This window comes from Melanotaenia boesemani (genome assembly GCF_017639745.1).
Source record: "Melanotaenia boesemani isolate fMelBoe1 chromosome 2 unlocalized genomic scaffold, fMelBoe1.pri SUPER_2_unloc_7, whole genome shotgun sequence".
In the NCBI taxonomy this organism is placed as follows: Eukaryota; Metazoa; Chordata; class Actinopteri; order Atheriniformes; family Melanotaeniidae; genus Melanotaenia; species Melanotaenia boesemani.
Window position 1 is genome coordinate 22,063 of NW_024580588.1, and position 18,710 is coordinate 40,772.

At 42.6% G+C, this 18,710-nt stretch overlaps 1 protein-coding gene across 1 annotated transcript; it reads right to left on the bottom strand.

Annotated features, from left to right (window-relative positions):
- Positions 1-531: 531 nt before the first annotated feature.
- Positions 532-15,761, bottom strand: LOC121636102 (NLR family CARD domain-containing protein 3-like; the record flags this gene model as incomplete). Its single annotated transcript, XM_041979407.1, has 6 exons — positions 15,683-15,761; positions 13,465-13,546; positions 13,204-13,285; positions 12,061-12,112; positions 10,117-11,914; positions 532-574 (listed from the first exon to the last, which is right to left on the bottom strand). Coding segments are annotated over exons 1-6 (2,136 nt in total), but the record flags the coding sequence as incomplete, so codon positions are not given.
- Positions 15,762-18,710: the final 2,949 nt, after the last annotated feature.

An 18,710-nucleotide genomic window follows, 5' to 3' on the forward strand; every position in this document is an offset into this window, starting at 1 on the left:
ATTAATTTCAACTGTTTCCTATTAGATCCTCTGTGTTTATACCGCTCAGTTTCAGTTTTCCATTGTCACAACATCTGCCATGTTTCCCTGTGGTTTTTTCTTGCCATGTGGTTACCGTAATTCCATTTTTTTGTTTGTTTGTTTGTTTTTTACCTGTCCTGTCCAGCATCATAACGATAGTCTGGTTGCTGTGTTATGCCAAACAAATTTGCTTTGCCAAGGGGAACAAAGATTTCATATGTTCTGAGAGGTTAGGGATGTGGGACCAGTTACTGGTTCTGGGAAGTTCATGTGATGTAAGAGGCCTAAATCAGAGACAATCATACAAACACCTTCCACATGTTTTCTATTAGTTATTAATAAAAACTCATTTTAAACTCTCAGTTTGATGAATCCTGACCTGAGAGTTTCCAGTTTGCAGTCTGGACTCTTCAGTCCATCACACAGCTTCTTTACTCCTGAGTCCTGCAGGTCGTTGTTACTCAGGTCCAGTTCTATCAGACTGGAGGACTGGGAGCTGAGGACTGAGGACAGAGGTCCACAGCTTCTCTCTGAGAGACCACACGCACTCAGCCTAGAGAGAAAGTTACAGAGAAAAACACAAATAATATATGTGACAAACATAATCAGCCCTCATGGTGGATGCAGACTGAAGGACCACCTGTAGAGAAAATCAGGTTTCTAACCTTGTTATCGTGTCCATGTGGTGGATTTTAAACTCAAAGTCATCATGAGTAAACAAGGATTCAGCATGGTGGCTGAGAATTTCCAGAGAATCAGTAACAGTTTGAACATTTAATTCATACAACAAAGTACATCATGTACCTCAAGAACTAATCTATCCGGTTGATGGGTGGGGCTGACTTCAGAGGCCTGTACTAAGCGCGATTAACATACCCCAGATTTCTCTCCGTTACCTGGGTTGACTTACCCAGACATCCAGGATCTGGATAAGTTGTACTACAAAGCTGGTTATCAACTCAGTAACTCAACCCAGGGTTTTTCAATTAAGATTAGTGCGAGTTCACATAAAAGGGGTGGTGTTAGGAGGTTCTGAACAATCGCAAACATGGACAAACCCTGCAGAGCAGTGTGTTTTACCATAGAGGAGCAGAATATTATTCTTCAAAAATATGAAGAATTTAAAATATAATTCAGGCTAAAAGCAACACTGTTGCTGCAGCCAAAGCCAGTGTAGCAGGACACACAGGTGTTACGTGTTTCATTGATTGCCGTATGTGTTGGTCGGCCAATTACTGAGCGGGGTCGAGCAGGGCGTGCAGTCTGCCTCTCGCTTCCGGGTGGCTGGGTTCACGTCAGTTCCTGGCAGCCGGAATTTCCCCCTCTTGGATGGTGCAGGTAGGCTAGCAGCAGCCGCTGCTGCAAATTGGTTGTTTGTCCCTCCAGTGCTGCTCACTCTGCTTATTGTTGCAGAGACTCACCGGGTATTGCTGCAGGGTGCACTCTTCATCGAGCTCCCGGATCCGTTAGGCTGATGCTGCAGGTAGGGCTGGTGAAACCGAGGCCTCATGAATCATCGAGCCAACTTTGACCCAAATGCTTGAAAATGGCTTAGTGTTCTGAATCATTTGACCAAACCAAAGAGCTCCATCTGCTGGCTGTGGGTGTCTGATGCATCAGAAGGACAGTGTTGACACCTCACATCTGTCATCCCTATCTCAACTTTGAATACGTGTTCAATAAACAATACGTAATCTACCATCCGAGTAAATATTTATTTTTCTGTTGTTCATATAAATAACAAGGAGGGGTATTAGGTAACATTTGTTTAGGTAACCGAATTGTGGTGTAACTTAAGTAAACCAATCTGTAATGATAGTAGTCTACTCAGTGGGAAGGCATGAGGGAAGGAGTGTTTGTGCACCGGGTATAGTGACTGTGTTATTTTATACAGTTGTAATAAAATTGTTTGCTGTTTTATGTGTCTTATTATTTATAATATTGCAAATGCGTGTTATCATCTACCTCATGAGTTGTTTTCTTTTGCATAGCTGATGGTTGTTAAACGTGGCACAAGTTTATAGCACACTGCACATTTATGTACATTATTTACTCAGTTTTTTTTTTGTTTTTTTTTTTCAAATTGTAAGTAAGTAAGTAAGTAAATGTTTATTTATATAGCACCTTTCAAGATAAAATCACAAAGTGCTTAACAACAAGATAAAACACTGAATAACAGTAATACAGAGATAATAAAAATAAATAAAACTAAGTAAAAGCAAGTTTAAAAAGATGTGTTTTTAGCTGCTTTTTAAAAGAGATCATGGAGTCCACAGATCTCAGGCCTAGAGGAAGGGAGTTCCAGAGAACAGGGGCCACTGCTGCAAAGGCTCTGTCACCCTTAGTTCTCAGCCGTGTTGGTTTAACAACCAGCAGATGTTGGTGACTCGATCTCAAGGACCTGCTGAGTTGTAGGAGATCCCTGATGTATTCGGGTGCCTCGTCATGTAGGGCTTGATAGGTAAAAACCAGAATTTTAAAATGCACCCTGTAATAAATGGGCAGCCAGTGCAGCTGGATTGGAAGAGGACTGACATGGGTGAATTTGGGGGATTTAGTTATCAGCCTTGCAGCAGCATTCTGAACCAACTGGAGACGGTCAAGCGATTTTTTGTTTAAATATGTGAAGAGGGAATTACAGTAATCCAGTCTGGTTGAGATGAAGGCATGTACGATCATCTCCATCTCAGATGGTGAAACAACTGGGCGCAGCTTAGCAATGTTTTTGAGGTGATAGAAACAAGAGCGAGCAAGTAATTTTACATGAGCATCTAAGGACATTGCAGGGTCAAGGGTTACCCCAAGGTTCCTGACCGAGGGCTTAATGCATGAGGCAAGTGGGCCGAGACTCTCAGCTATCTCAGGTAAAAAGCTGTCAGGGGCACAAACAAGGACCTCGGTTTTTTCATCATTAAGTTGAAGAAAGTTGTCATTCATCCAGCTCCTGACAGCATCCAAACACCCAAGCAATGTCTGAATCTTAAAAACATCCTGAGGTTTAAAAGAAATAAAAAGCTGAATATCATCAGCATAACAATGATAAGAAATATCTTTAAAAGAGCCGATAATGTGCTGCAGAGGCAGCAAATATAAAATAAACAATAAATTGTTTTTATTTTATAATATTTTGTGGCATTCAGGTTGGACGGCAAAGTAAGATTTACATTGTTCAGGGAAACTTGTTTCCTTACTGTGCAAATGACAAAGACACTTTGAATCTTGAAATGTATTATGAGGAAAAAAAACTTTGGCAACATTGTGATGTGTCATAAATTTTTATTTAAAAACGTATTTTCTCAATGTCAGGCTTCAGTCTGCTCCTCTTCTGGCACACTACCTCTCCAGCTTTGGAGAGGTTGCACCTGAAACAAACACAAGAACAAAATTGTAATTAACCAAGTTTAAAATCATTAAATTCTCTGCTGATGGTGATCAGAAACCAGCTTGGTGTCTAAGGTCCTGCAGCTGGTGGTTTTTCCTCTGCAGCTGTAGACTGAGATGTTTCCTCTGATGCTTCTGGTTGAAGTTTATGATTAACTTTAAAGTCTGGTCTTTGCAAGGCTATTTAAAAAACATCTATATAAACAAAAGGGGAATTAAGCTTACCTGTGATGTTGAAGGCACCGCCTGCTCCGTCCTTCTCTCATACTCCGAGCTCCTTCAGCAGTTACTCTGGCAACGGCGTCTTGCGCAGACGTTTGTTTCCCCAAATCTCTAAAAGCTAAATGTGATTCAATATAAGCTCGTGCTTATGTGATGCTTTTCCTAAATTTGTTTTCAAAATACAATGTCGCACAATCGCTACAGAATCTCCTCTCAAAAACCTGCGATCTCCTAAGCGTTTGGAATATGAGAGATTGACAAGCCCGGTCCCTTCAAAGATCCCGCTTGCTGCTCGATACGCACTGATGACGTAATGAGGCCTTGTTTGGTCTATCACGTGACTTTTAGCATGCTGAATCAATGCTCAGAGACAATGCTCGCAACACGGGCTTCCGGCTGAAATGTTCGCCTGAGATGACGCATGCATAGACGCTCCGCGCCAACTTCTACTGAAAACTGTGCTTAAGTATCTGTAACATAAGTCAATCTTATCTTTTTGCAAGTTCATGTGATTTTAACACTTTGGTGAACTTTACTACGCTTGAAATGGGGAAAAAAAGAGAGCATTCTTCCCACTCTACCGAGCTAGCTAAAACTAGTCCGACATGGGCGTTAGCTTCTGGAGGCCACGATTACTCTTTGAATACTGGGGCCGTCGAGGAGTTCGTCAGTATCGAGGATGATATCCCCCCTCTGCAGACAACACCAATTAATTCGCCTGAGGCAAAGAAAAAACCACAAGATCCAACTAACCCTCCATTGTTGAGTGATATCCACTCGCAGTTAGCTAGCTTAACAAAGCTCATCAACAACAGATCTGATGTGATTGAGAGCAAAATTATGGATCTGAATGAGAAAGTCGACCGTGCTTTTGCTGACTTGAAGGAAATCTCTGCAAAAATGACCAAACTTGAGGAACGAGTTGACAATGTAGAGGTACCCATTAAAACTTTACAAAGGCGAATGGATGAGTTGGAGTCCTACACAAGAAGATGGAATCTAAAGTTGGCAGGAGTCCCTGAGTCTGTCCATGAAAATATCCGTAATGAAGTAATCAAAATCTGCCAGGAAGTTGCTCCAGATATCAAAGGAAAACTTGCTGATGTGGTTGACTTGGTTCATCGTCTGGGGAGAAAGCAACAGGATCCGAGAGATTATACAGGTAGAGATGCGGTAGGAGCAGTTAGCCCCTACCCAGCAGATGGTGACATAACTGGAGCCTATAAAACTCAGCTAGATGCACTTTTTGACCGTGTGCGTGTTGCCTTTAAGAAAATGGCTAATTACAGCCACCTTGCAGCTGTAAAACAGAAGCCAAATGAAGAAGTGGATGATTTCCGCATACAGTTTGAGAAAGAATTTAAAATACACAGTGGCATTCCCTATGATACTGACGAAAAAGGTCCGTATCAGCAACAGCTTAAAACAGCCCTGTTAGACAGGAGGCGTTTGCGTGATGATAAATACCACCTGCTGTAACTATATTCCTGATGAAGTTAATGGAGATGTGGTGCAGGCAATGACTGGCCTGCGGAATCTCAGGGACAGTATGGCTGCAGATCGTGTGCCACCCCCTGAGTGGGGTTTCTGGTCATGGCTTACTAGTGGACCATGGTGGACTGTGATATTAAGGGTGTGTGCTCCATTCCTATCAGTATTGATTCTATTTTGCATTCTGATTTCTTGTGTGATTCCATGTCTTAAATCCATGATTTCTCGAGCAATTTCACATACCTATGCGCAACAACTTATGTTGTCACGGGAGTATGCTCCACTCCCAGTTGATGCTACAGACACAGGTCTGTAATGTTCACTGTTATGATGCCTGTATTGAAAATGTGAAGACAAGTGATACAGTCTGATGCTTTGAAAGGTGGACTTCGTTTTATATTTGCATTTCTTCACATATTTTTGATTCATGTTTTTGATTTATGTTTGGTTTATGCTTGGAATTGATAACTTTAAATGTCAAACAGGAGGGAAATGTTAGAGTAAGCAGAAGTTGACAGTTTAAAGTTAACAGTTTAAAGTTTCTCCCTTAAGGATGGGTAATGATTTGCGGTCTCACCCGCCCTGCAGAGGACAGGATGTGGGGGTCACTGCTCTGTGTGATAAGGGTCATAAAGTGTTGTATGCTGATGTGTTTCCCTGTTTGAACTTTGCTTGAACTTTGTTTGCTCTACTGAAGTGTGATAGCTGCTCAATAAAGAGGCTGCGCTGGGGTTCAGACTTCGGAGTTGACACCAGACACTCTCTGAGTGCTCCCATCGCGATGAAGCTGACTTCACTCTGAGTTCTATGTGACTTATTTTAAGATAGAAAAATACCCATCAGTGCTGCTCTCGGATTGTGAAAAAAATGGCCACTTTGTTTAGTTTTAAAGATGTATAACAAGATTCTTCTTATTATTAATTTCTACGGCTACAATTTACGATCTGAAAATGATTTGTTATTAGATTTGTTAGATCTGAAAATTCACTTCTACCTATCCAAGTTCCCAGATGCATATTTAGTAATAGGGGCGATTTTAATGTTGTTTTGGATGAAGTTATGGACAGATGGCCACCCGGAAAACCCTCTCATTCAAACTCAAACCTTAAAAATTTAGTGAACAAATATGATTTAACTGATATTTGGAGAGATTAGTTTCCAGTTGATAGAGTGTATACCTGGAGTAATAAAGACTTTTCTAGATGCTCGTGTTTAGATTATTGGCTTGTTCCTCGTTCACTCGATAAAAGCAGTGTCACCATTCAGATTTTACCAACGCCTTTAACCGATCATAAGGCGATAGTACTCAATATTAACTTATTGCCAGGTGAAACCCTTTCCAAAGGTTTCTCATTTTGGAAAATGAATAGCTCCCTTCTGAGCCATAACGACGTAAAAGAAAATTTAACACAACTTATTTCTTTTTATTGGGAAAAAGCAAAAAAAGAAAATTCTTTTGAATCTAATTGGGAATTTTTAAAATACGAGATAGATAAATATTTAAGGAATTATGGTAGTTTATTGGCTAAATCTAGGTCACTTGATGAAGAAAAAAGGTTGTTAGGGAAATTGCGAGTCTTTCTAATAAAAATACAGTAGACTTAAATGATGTAGAGAAACTGAAGCTCTCGGAACTGCAGGAAAAGCTGGATGAACTTTATAAATACAAAGCAGAAGGGGCATTTATAAGGTCGAGACAAAAATGGTTTGAACACCGAGAACAAATGTCATCTTATTTTTTTAAATTGGAGAGATCACGAGCTAAATAAAATACAGTACAACAATTGTTGATTGATAATACGGTTACTAATAACAAGGAGGATATCGTGAAATTCTGTTTTCAGTACTTCTCCTCATTGTATAAAACTCAGTTTAACAACGACTCCCTCTTAAAGTTTTCACAGCGTCTGGGAAACATGAAATCAATTAGTAAGGAAGAAAAATTATTCTGTGATTCTACTATTACTGAAAAAGAGATTGCTGAGGCTATAAAACAACAAATCACCGGGCAGTGATGGAATCACCGCTGAATTTTATAAATTATTCTCTAATACTCTTACCCCTTTTCTTTTAGAAGTTTTTTCTGAAAGCCTCAATAACGCCACACTCCCTGTTACCATGACTCAGGGTGTCATCAGTTTGATCCCTAAACCTAACAAAGAAATTACTAACATTGAAAATTGGAGACCAATGACCTTGCTTAATAATGACTATAAATTGTTTGCTACTATCTTTGCTCAGAGATTTAAATTGATATTGGATAGTATTATAGATGAAAATCAATCTGGATTCATGATTAATAGACAAATCTTCAATAACATAAGACTAGTTCTTGATCTGGTTGATTATTCTGACCTTATTGATGAAGATAGTTCCATACTCTTCCTAGACTTCTATAAGGCTTTTGATTCTGTTGAGCATCCCTTTCTTTTTTTATTTATTTTTTTTTTGTCTAGAAAAACTAGGATTTGGGAGGTTTTTCTGTTCCGCCATGTCAACCCTTTATGCTAATGGTAATAGTTGTATTAAATTAAGTACCGGTACAACTCCTAGGTTCCAGTTAGAGAGCGGTATTCGGCAAGGTTGCCCTGTCTCTGTGTACCTTTTTCTTATTGTGGGGCAGGTCTTTTGTCATTACCTGAAATCAAGCAATATTTAAGGAATTTCTGTTGCGGATAGGGTTTTACTATTGAGCCAATTGGCGGACGACACTTGTTTATTCCTGAAAAATGGGTAAGGGTTGGGGTAAAGAGTGTCCCTGGGGTGCCTAGCCTTGGTGTTGGGTTGGCGTGGCCCACGGTGGTTTTGCCTGGGGCAGTCGGGCCCCGTCGGGTTCCTGGGTGGGGCTTTGCTGGGGGTAATGGGTGGCCCTTGGGCCTGTGGGGCGCCTGCCCATTGTGCGGCCCGCACCGCAGCGCCCGACGCCCGCTGGGCCTGCTCACCATCGCCCTGGGCTGCCCGGTGCCCCTGCCCCGTCGTGCCGGGGGTTCCGGTCTGGGGGCCCCTCTGCTCTGGTCCGGGTGGGCCGCTGCTCTGTCTGCTTTGGCTGTCCCGGGCTTGGTACTCTGTGGACCTGCTTGGCCTTTGGGGCCTCGGGCTCCCCCCGTCTCCCGCTGATGCTTCGGGATGCGGCATGATCGTGGCCCCCTTGCGGGTACACATTTCCTCCTTGTTGCATGGCCACACATGCATGTTAACACTTGCATGCTCACAAGTGTGCTCGTCTCTCTATCCGCTTCTCACTAAATGTAGCTGATGTTTGTGTGTTGGTACGTTTATCTGCAGGTACGTTTGATGACTATTGTAATTTTTTATATCATCATAATCCTATCTTTCTTTCGGTATCATGTAGTACTGTGGTAGTTTATATTGTTGTTTTTTTTTGTGATATGTTCTGGGCAGCATAGACAACTGTTATTTCCATATTTTAATCCTGTCCTTTTCTCCCTTTTTTTTCTTTCTTTCTTCCTCTATCTCCCTGTCAGGTTCGGCACTGACATATAAGACTAAAGAAAATAAGATTACAATAAAAATAATAAAAATATCAAGGGCAGCCATGTATATAACATGTCTCCCTTGGTAGAGCAAATCTGTCAAGAAAAATATGACACACAGACCACCTTTCTGTATGTTAGGATGCTGGACAGGACAGGGTAAAAATAAATAAATAAATAAATAAATAAATAAATAAATAAATAAATAAATAAATAAAACATGTATGACATGTATCTCAGCTCATTTGTTTAAAAGCTGTACCTTTGGTACATTATGTCATCAGGACAGTCCAACTGGTTGATTTGTCCCTAAAGACTCTTTCTCTCCTAACCTCTCCTTTCACTATCTGTGCACCAATGTTAATGGGATCTTCTAAAAATGGGCAGGCCATTTTTCATGAGATCTGATTGGTCAGGAGTTGGCACTTTTATACTCGCTGATATCTTATCCAGAACATAACCTGCTCTGGAGCAGGTTAGCGTTGGTTGCTATGGTAATACAGCTTGGTAAGTGGACCAGTGTGGTAGTACAGAAAACCCTGAAGTTACTCTGATAAAAGAAAATCCAGCTTCGTAGTACAGGCCTCAGATCTGGTCAGTAAGGAATAGAGTTTAGCATTTATCAGCACAGCATGAGCTTTGTCATGTTGGAACTACTTCACATCATTAATGAGCCTGTTTACATGTACACCAACAATCTGATCATGATCTGATTCCTGGAGTTAACAAGATTAATCAATTTATCATGTAAACCAGTTGTTCCAACCCAGGGTTCAGAACACCCGTTATGTTCTTAAAATATCTGGAAGTTTGAGAATTACATCACGAAGTACTTATGAATTCTGTTTGAAATCCAGTAATGGACAGGAAAATGTAGACCAGGGTTTTCCATAATATCACATATCAGAAGTGGATATAGATGTGTCAGATCTGATTATTACAAAAGTCTGATTTCTGTTACTGAATTTTGATCATGAATCTTAAAGCTGTTCTTGTTCACTGAAATGCTGAAAACCACATTCTGCAATTCATTCAGTTCTATGTCCAAATTCTCTGATGTAAATTCAAGAGATCTTGGAAGATCTAATTCAGACGTCCTGCAGCTTTTCCCCTGAAACTTTCCCCAAAAAACTGTTCAAATCTCTATTTAATTATTTAATAAAAGAACCCAACTTTGTAGAACCCGATCAGATCCCAGAGTAAATAAAAATAACAGTTCCAAATATTTAGATGTCTGATGGAACAAACTTTAGAGTAATTAGTCTTCTTTTTAAGCTCCATCACCTTTCCCTTCTGATGACACATCTCTCAAGAAGATGAAGATCAGTGAAAATCAAACGACAGTCTCCTTTAGAATAGTTGAAAAGAGACTCTCAGCATCTACACACCCATATCATTATGACTTGTTCAAATTTCTATGAGACTGAGCTTTTACCTGTGTTCATCTCTGATCTCAGAACAAACAGCAGCAGTATATTTCTCCACATTCTGCTATATATGTACTTACAGAGCTTTGCTGGAGGCTTTGACCACTGGCAGCAGCCTCAGAAGAACCTCCTCTGAAGGAGAGTATTTCTGCAGGTCAAACACCTCCAGATCTTCTTCTGATGACAGTAAGATGAAGACCAGAGCTGACCACTGAGCAGGAGACAGTTTATCTGTGGAGAGACGTCCTGATCTCAGGAACTGATGGATCTCCTCCTCTAGAGAACGATCATTCAGTTCATTCAGACAGTGGAACAGATTGATGCTTCTCTCTGCAGACACATTCTCACTGATCTTCTTCTTGATGTACTGGACTGTTTTCTGATTGGTCTGTGAGCTACTTCCTGTCTGTGTCATCAGGCCTCGTAGGAGACTCTGATTGGTCTGCAGTGAAAGACCCAGGAGGAAGCGGAGGAACAAGTCCAGGTGTCCATTTGGACTTTGTAAGGCCTCGTCCACAGCTCTACGATGGAGACGTAGTTCTGGTTTATTTAATAACTTAGACCAAACAGAATCTGTTTGTTCATCTTCCATCAGGTTGATTCCAGACTTGATGAAGGTCAGACGGACATGAAGAGCAGCCAGAAACTCCTGAACACTCAGATGGACGAAGCTGAACACCTTGTCCTGGTACAGTCCTCTCTCCTCTTTAAAGATCTGTGTGAACACTCCTGAGTAAACTGAGGCTGCTGTGATATTGATGCCACACTCTGTCAGGTCTGATTCATAGAAGATCAGGTTTCCTTTCTGCAGCTGATCAAAAGCCAGTTTTCCCAGAGACTCAATCATCTTCCTGCTCTCTGGACTCCAGTGTGGATCTGTCTCAGCTCGTCCATCATACTTGACCTTCTTGACTTTGGTCTGGACCACCAGGAAGTGGATGTACATCTCAGTCAGGGTCTTGGGCAGCTCTCCTCCCTCTCTGGTTTCCAGCACATCCTCCAGAACTGTAGCAGTGATCCAGCAGAAGACTGGGATGTGGCACATGATGTGGAGGCTTCGTGATGTCTTCATGTGGGAGATGATCCTGCTGGCCTGCTCCTCATCTCTGAACCTCTTCCTGAAGTACTCCTCCTTCTGTGGGTCAGTGAACCCTCTGACCTCTGTCACCATGCCAACACAGTCAGGAGGGATCTGATTGGCTGCTGCAGGTCGTGTGGTTATCCAGAGGCGAGCAGAGGGAAGCAGTTTCCCCCTGATGAGGTTTGTCAGCAGCACATCCACTGAGGTGGACTCTGTAACATCAGTCAGGGTCTCATTGTTGTGGAAGTCCAGAGGAAGTCGACTCTCATCCAGACCGTCCAAGATGAAGACAACCTGGAACTCTTCAAAGCTGCAGATTCCTGCTTCTTTGGTTTCAGTAAAGAAGTGATGAACAAGTTCCACCAAGCTGAACTTTTTCTCTTTCAGCACATTCAGCTCTCTGAAAGTCAGTGGAAATGTCAACTGGATGTCCTGGTGGGCTTTGTCTTCAGCCCAGTCCAGAGTGAACTTCTGTGTTAAGACAGTTTTCCCAATGCCAGCCACTCCCTTTGTCATCACTGTTCTGATTGGTTCATCTCTTCCAGGTGGGAGTTTAAAGATGTCTTCTTGTCTGATGGTTGTTTCTGGTCTGTCTGGTTTCCTGGATGCTGTTTCAATCTGTCTGACCTCATGTTCATCATTGACCTCTGCAGTCCCTCCCTCTGTGATGTAGAGCTCTGTGTAGATCTGGTTCAGAAGGGTTGGGTTTCCTGCTTTAGCAATCCCCTCAAACACACACTGGAACTTCTTCTTCAGACCACATTTTAGTTTATGTTGACAAACTGGAGCAAAGTAGTCTGAAAGAAAAGAAGAAATAAGAAGAGTCAGTAAAGATTTGAAGCCTCTGAGGAATGAGGATGTGAATATGTGATGTTCATGTGTTGAGACATCAGTAAATGTGTCATTTATCCAGCAGCTTCAATCTTTAGAGAAATCCTCTTACTGCTCTGCAGACGCTCAGCCAGCTCCTCCTGCTTCATCCTCCTCAGGAAGTCCACTGTGATCTTCACTAACGCCTCTCTGCTGCTCTTCCTCTGCTCCTCATCCTCACCCTCCAACACTGAGCATTCTGGGTAATCTGGACTCAGAAGCTTCTGGAACTTCTTCAGCTCCTTCTTCATGAAAGTGATCATGTTGTCCTCCAGCAGCTGGAAGAGAAACGATATGAAGGACACAATCAGACTGAAATCATGGAGCCAAACATCAGATCCATGTTGGACACACTGACAATCCACTGGTCTACAAAGGTCAGCATGGAGATGATGTGGACAGAAGAGATGGAAAAGTAGTTGTTGTACATGTACAGACCATAAATATGGAGTCCAGCTGTGTTTGATGCTGCTGGGCAGACTGACCACTGGGAAGCTCTGAGCTCTGCTGGTCCACTCTGTGGAGGAATCAGGAAGAATCACATCACATTCTGTCACATGGAGAAGCTGCTTTCAGCTTTTAGGAAGCTCTCACCAACACCTTCATGAAGCTCTGTGCTGAGGTGCCCTGGAGCAAGGCAGCCACAGCCAGTGTGTGCTTGGATGAGACTGGTTAGACTGGGCAGCTCCCAGTATAAATGTGTTTGATGTTGGAGTTTTCCACTAAGAAAAAGTTTGGTGTGTTTGTGAGGAGCCAAACTGACTGCAGGTCACTTAGTAACTGAGGTTCAGAGAATCTCCTGAACTTCTGGAAAACGTCCAGAATCTGTTTCCTTTTTCCAGAGGAGGAAAAACTCTCGTCTGCTTCTACGTTCCACAGATGAGAAAGTTGAATTATGGAGATTCTATGTTTCCTGCACTGAGACAGAATCCTCCTGATTATTCTCAGCTCACAAGAAATATTTAATAAAACTCACATGTTTATTATTAGAGCTTCATCTGGATATTTCACCTTAAATACTGAAGATATCCTTTATTATTATTATTATTATTATTATTATTATTATTATTATTATTATTATTATTATTATTATTATTGAGTTGAAACAAAAGATGAAATAAAACTAAACTGATGCAACAATTTCACACAGCTCACCTCTGTGGCTCTGATTTAAAATAAAGAGGAGGATCCATCGACATTCTCTTAAAGGACAAACAGCTGGGCTCAGGTCCAGGTTCAGGTCCAGGTCCAGGTCCAGGTTGCTTCCTGTGAAAAAAGATGGTTTAATAATTTCACAGCTGAATTCTGAAATTGTTCAACATTTAGTTTGCAGAAGAATCTGGAAGACAAATCAAATCTTTCACATGACGATCATGATGCTGCAGATTCGTCTCAGCAGAGACGTCCAGAAATGATGAACCTGAAACTGGTTTTCATCTGAAACCTGATCCAACCTCCACTGGACTCTGATACTCACTGCTGGTCTGAGGAAACACCAGTTTTGAAATCCAAAAAAAAATCAATCGACCGGCCGCTCTTCATGGAGACACAGCTGGGTTCTGGTCCAGGTCCAGGTCCAGGTTCAGGTTCAGGTCCAGGTCCAGGTCCAGGTCCAGGGCCAGGGCCAGGGCCAGGGCCAGGCTGGTTCCTGTGAATCCAGATGTTTGGTGATGTGAGTTGTGATCTCTGACATGGAGAAGAGTCATGGACAGTTAGAGATGGACATCTCACCTCTGAGTGGTTTTAGAGGGAGGGACTCCCTCCTCTCTGTCCTGATCCATGATGCTGGATTCACATCAGCTCACACACACTTTCTACCTTCACCTGCAGAGGAAACACACATCATTCATCTGAACATCAACTGAAATCCTCCTTTCCATCATCTGCTGCTCCTCCTCTGATTGGCTCTGAGTTTCTGCTTCATCTCAGAGTCAGATGGATGCAGTCAGACAGCAGTGAGGAAGAGGAAGCTGCCTTCAGCTGCTGGACTTCTATCAGCAGGACGTTTTACTCCCCAGTTACAACCACTCGTCTGTTCTTACTCAGCAGATTCAACATGGATTTAAATTAAAGCTCCACCAAACATCTCTTTTCATTTCTGACCAACATGTTGATCATTTTTCAGAAAAGTGACGTTTTGTTTGTAAAATGTTTGGAATAAATTCCAGAGATGAAGCTGATGTTTTGTGATGAGCAGCATTTTGTTAAAAACCCTTTCAGATATTTAGTTTCCCCACATGTGTGAGCAGTCAGTAGACTTTCTGCTGATCAGTGGATAAATGGACTGATTCTGGCAGCTCTAAATGAGCTGCAGAGTAAAGTTCATGTAAACATGATGGAGGTCAAAACCTTGTTGTTGGTAAGACTGACTTTTATGTACTAAACTAAAACCTGGAGGACAGTAGCCCTCAAGGGTCAGAGTCTGTGATCCCTGATCTGCAGATGATAATGTCATCCACAGACTGAAAGAATCAGGAGGAATCTCTGTATGCATGGGACAAGGGTGGATGCTGGTGATCGTCTGCATTAAAAGCAGACATGATTCTCTACTGGAAACCACTGCATGGACTCAGGAAGACTTCCAGAAACCGCTGTCTGTGAACACAGTTCACCCTGAAACCCACAAATGCAGGTTAAAGCTCCAACATGCAGAGAAGAAGCCAGATGTGAACAGGATCCACAACCAGCTCCATCTTCTCTGGACCAAAGCTTTTTTTAAATGGTCTGAGGCAAAGTGGAAACCTGGATGAAAATTAACTAGTTTGTGGAAAGCATGGACAGCGTGTCCTTCAGACTAAAGAGGAGAGGGAGCATTCAGCTTGTTATCAGTGGACAGGTGAAAAGCTGCATCTCTGATGGGATTGGGCTGCATTAGTGCCTATGGCGTGGGCAGCTTCCACATCTGTGAAGCTCTATCATTGCTGAAAAGTACAAGAAGGTTTTAGAGCAACATCTGCTCCCATCCAGACAACGTCTCTTTCAGGGAAGACCTTGCAGATTTCAGCAAGACGATGCTGAACCACATCCTGCATCCACCACAGCAGCATGGCTTCACAGGAGAAGAGTCCGGCTGCTGAACTGGCCTGCCTGCAGTCCAGACCTTTCAACAGTACACAACATCTGGAGCATCATGGAAGCAGAAATCCAGCAACCAAGGTCCAGGACTGTAGAGCAGCTAGAATCCTGCATCAGACCAGAATGGGACAACATTCCTCTCCTAAAACTCCAGAAACTGGTCTCCTCACTTCCCAGACGTTTCCAGACATGTTAGAAGAAGAGATGCTACACTATGCTGAACATCACCCTGGAACTACTTTTTACACCATGCTGAACTTCACCCTGGAACTACTTTTTACACCATGCTGAACACCACCCTGGAACTACATTTTACACCATGCTGAACATCACCCTGGAACTACTTTTTCCAGATGTGTTGCTGCATCAGATTCACTATCAGCTCATATTTTCCATCACATGATAAAATGTCTCAGTTTCATCATCTGCCATGTTGTTTATCTTCTACTGGGAATAAAATATGACCTGATGAGGTTTATAAATCAGTGAATTCTGGTTTTCCACACTTTTACACAGAGTCCCAACGTTGTTGTAACTGGAGCTGTTTATGTGAAACAAGGTGAAGGTGGATTATAATCCAGGAAATAATGTTGCAACACAAAACTTAAAACATGAAAAACCTGCCTGACTGTTTTTACTGTGAACACGGAGAGAAAGTCGGAGTTCAAGTTGTTCTGTAGAGCCACATTCCTGCCTCATTACACATCAACAAAACCACAGTTTGATCCTCAGAGAAATAACGATCTGATCATCATGTAGATTTGTCTTCAAACAGCAGAGATCAAAGTTGGAGCTGAAATCAGAAGTGAACACGTTCTCCAAACATTCCAGAAACAAAGAGGAAAGTTCACACTTACAGTTTGTTCAGAGAAGAAGAAGAAGAAGAATCTCCACTGATACACAGGTGAGCTGCTTCCTGGAATGAGTCACATTTCTACCTGTGATGGAGGGAGGACAGGTAGGAGGAGGGCAGGTAGGAGGAGGACAGGTAGGAGGAGCAACGTCAGATCTTTCTCCTCCTCTTTACAGTTTACAGTCTTACAGAAACAAGACTGACATGTTTTAGTCAGTTTAATCCTAAAGTGTCAGATTTTTCTCATCAGTCTTGTTTTCATCTGGAAATCCACACATCACCTGTCTGGTTCTTTAATTTCCATCATCATTTAACTCGTCTCGTATGAAAGTAGAATGTGATCAGATTAGTAATTGATCTTTGGGGGGGTGTGGGGAGGAGGGATCCCAGTTTGATCCAGACACCTGTACAGCCACATTGGCTCTGCTCCACCACTTCTTCCTTCTGGATCAGCTCCAGCAGGAAGTGATGTAATCAGCAGATTGGGGCCACATCTGGTGGATGTGTGGTTCGGTTCAGGCAGCCATGTTCTCCTGCCTCTTCTTCTGGATGATGGATCAGCTGACTGGGAAATGTGGAAAACACCCTTCTATGTCAGTGTGTTCAGAGGATAAAGAGGGAAACTGAGCTACAGTTTTTACCAACATTCCCTGAAACCTCCACCATTTTCTCACAAACACAAACCCAACAAATTCAAACTACGTTCACAAAAGCCCCGACTTTACCATGAAAACCACACAATCACCTGGAAACCAGTTCAGAGCCAAACAATGATGATGGAGATGTTCCACCTTTACGCTCTGAACCAACAGGTCGTCTGATCACATCATCACATACGTGTGTGTTCAGGTGGGAGTTGTGTGTAAAAAATAATCCCATTTTATTTATAAAGCACTTTTCATGCATCAAGTAACACAAAATGTTTCCACGACAAAACACAAAGCATCACACACTCAAGTTAGAACTATTTAATTAACACACACACACAATTATGCTGTCTCTTTCTCACACACACTAAGCACATAGAGCTGCAGTCTGCATGTTTTCTGCTGGTGTACCTTTGTTGCCTCTGAATAATGCCCTACTTATCCAGTCTTTTTTTTTTCAACCTGTCCTGTCCAGCATCATAGCAGCAGAATGATAATCTGGTTGCTGTGTTGTGCTGAACAAATTTGCTCCGCCAAAAGGAGGATTATGGGTATAAGGCTCCTCTTGATAATCTGAATCATTTACTTATTTATTTACTATGAATCATGGAATCTATGTAATCTTGCTGGACCTGACTGGAAGGGACAGAAAAAGAAGGAAGACAGCAAAAAAAAAAAAAAAAGCAAAAGGGAAAGAAGAAAGAAGAAAGAGGAGACAAAAACACCACAGACAGAAGCAACGACCCTTCAATCCAAACTATCACCAGACAATAATCTCTTACACTTGTACATGAACACACCAGAAAATGTCCTACAACTTTTACTGAAAACAACAGAGCTGCTAGTCATTTAGAGTTTTTAAATAATAACCAAATAAAGAAGACATATCACAAAGGTAGCACAACACCGACCAGATACAAACTCACAGTAAAAAAACAAAGAAAAAAATATGTATTAGTATATAATACCACTGGACAACTCAGTGACTGTGTCAGCATGCAGAGGATGAGGAATAAGGAGTGATCAGTGATGAAGAGTGGTGAGTGAGATGGTGCAAATGCGACCACGCCTCCACGGAGGTCAGAGGCAGACCAGGGCAGCCCAGAGACCCGGGCCCCCAGCAGCAGCCCCGGAGCACCAACCCATGCCACCCCACCACGAAGACAACTCCAGCCCCACCTGAAGGGCGGCAGAGGAGAGCCCCAGCTAGAGTCCCCCGTGGTCTTGGGGCACAGGTCCCAGGGACCGGCCACCCAGGACGGGCCGAACGGAGGGCGCAGGGCCCCAGGAGCCCAGAGGCGGCCACCCCACCCCACAAAGGCAGAGGGCTCGCACCATACCTAGGAGAACCAGGCCCCCCCAGACAACCACCCAGCGTAAGCCAGCACACACCCAAATGTTCCAGTCGCACACCCCAGGAACCAGGTCGCCATCAACCCATGTAAGCCAAAAACTAAACGTGAGCCTTGGTTGGATGAAAAACTGCTGCTGTTAGTCGTGAACGTGGCAAAGCCGAGTGAAACTGGAAGCAGGACGAGCTCCAGGAGGCACTTCACATGTTAAAGGACTGTTGACTTCGCTATCAGCAGCTATAAAAGATGCTAAAAGAAAATATCTGTCAGTTATTATTCTGTCAGACTCCAATAAGCCCCACATCCTTTTAACACAACACATGTTGTTCTTCATGCTCCTCAGACTGTCAGTGAAGCTTCATCTGAGGCTGGTGAGAAATGTTGGAGTTTCTTTGTGGATGAAGTGGCTAACATCAGGGCTCAGATGTCTCCTCCTATCTCCTATCCATCAGCCTCTGGCTCTTGTCCTGCGTCTTCCATCAGTTTGAACCTGGATCTTAGATTTCTTACCAGAGATTGTTGATCATCTGAAGCCCTCGGGTTCCCTTATCCCCGTCCTTCCTCCTGGTTTATGTAAAGAGGTCAATTCCACTCTGGGACCACATGTTCTGGCTGTTATTACCAGCAGCTGGTCCTCAGGTTGGTCCCAAGAAGCTGGGAACATACAGCAGTGCAGCCATTAATAAAAAAGCCTCGCCTTGATCCCAACGTTCTGTCCAGTTTTACACCAATTCCCAAACTTCATTTTATTTAAAACATGTAGAGAAAATAGTTTCCAAACAGCTGAAAGAGTTTT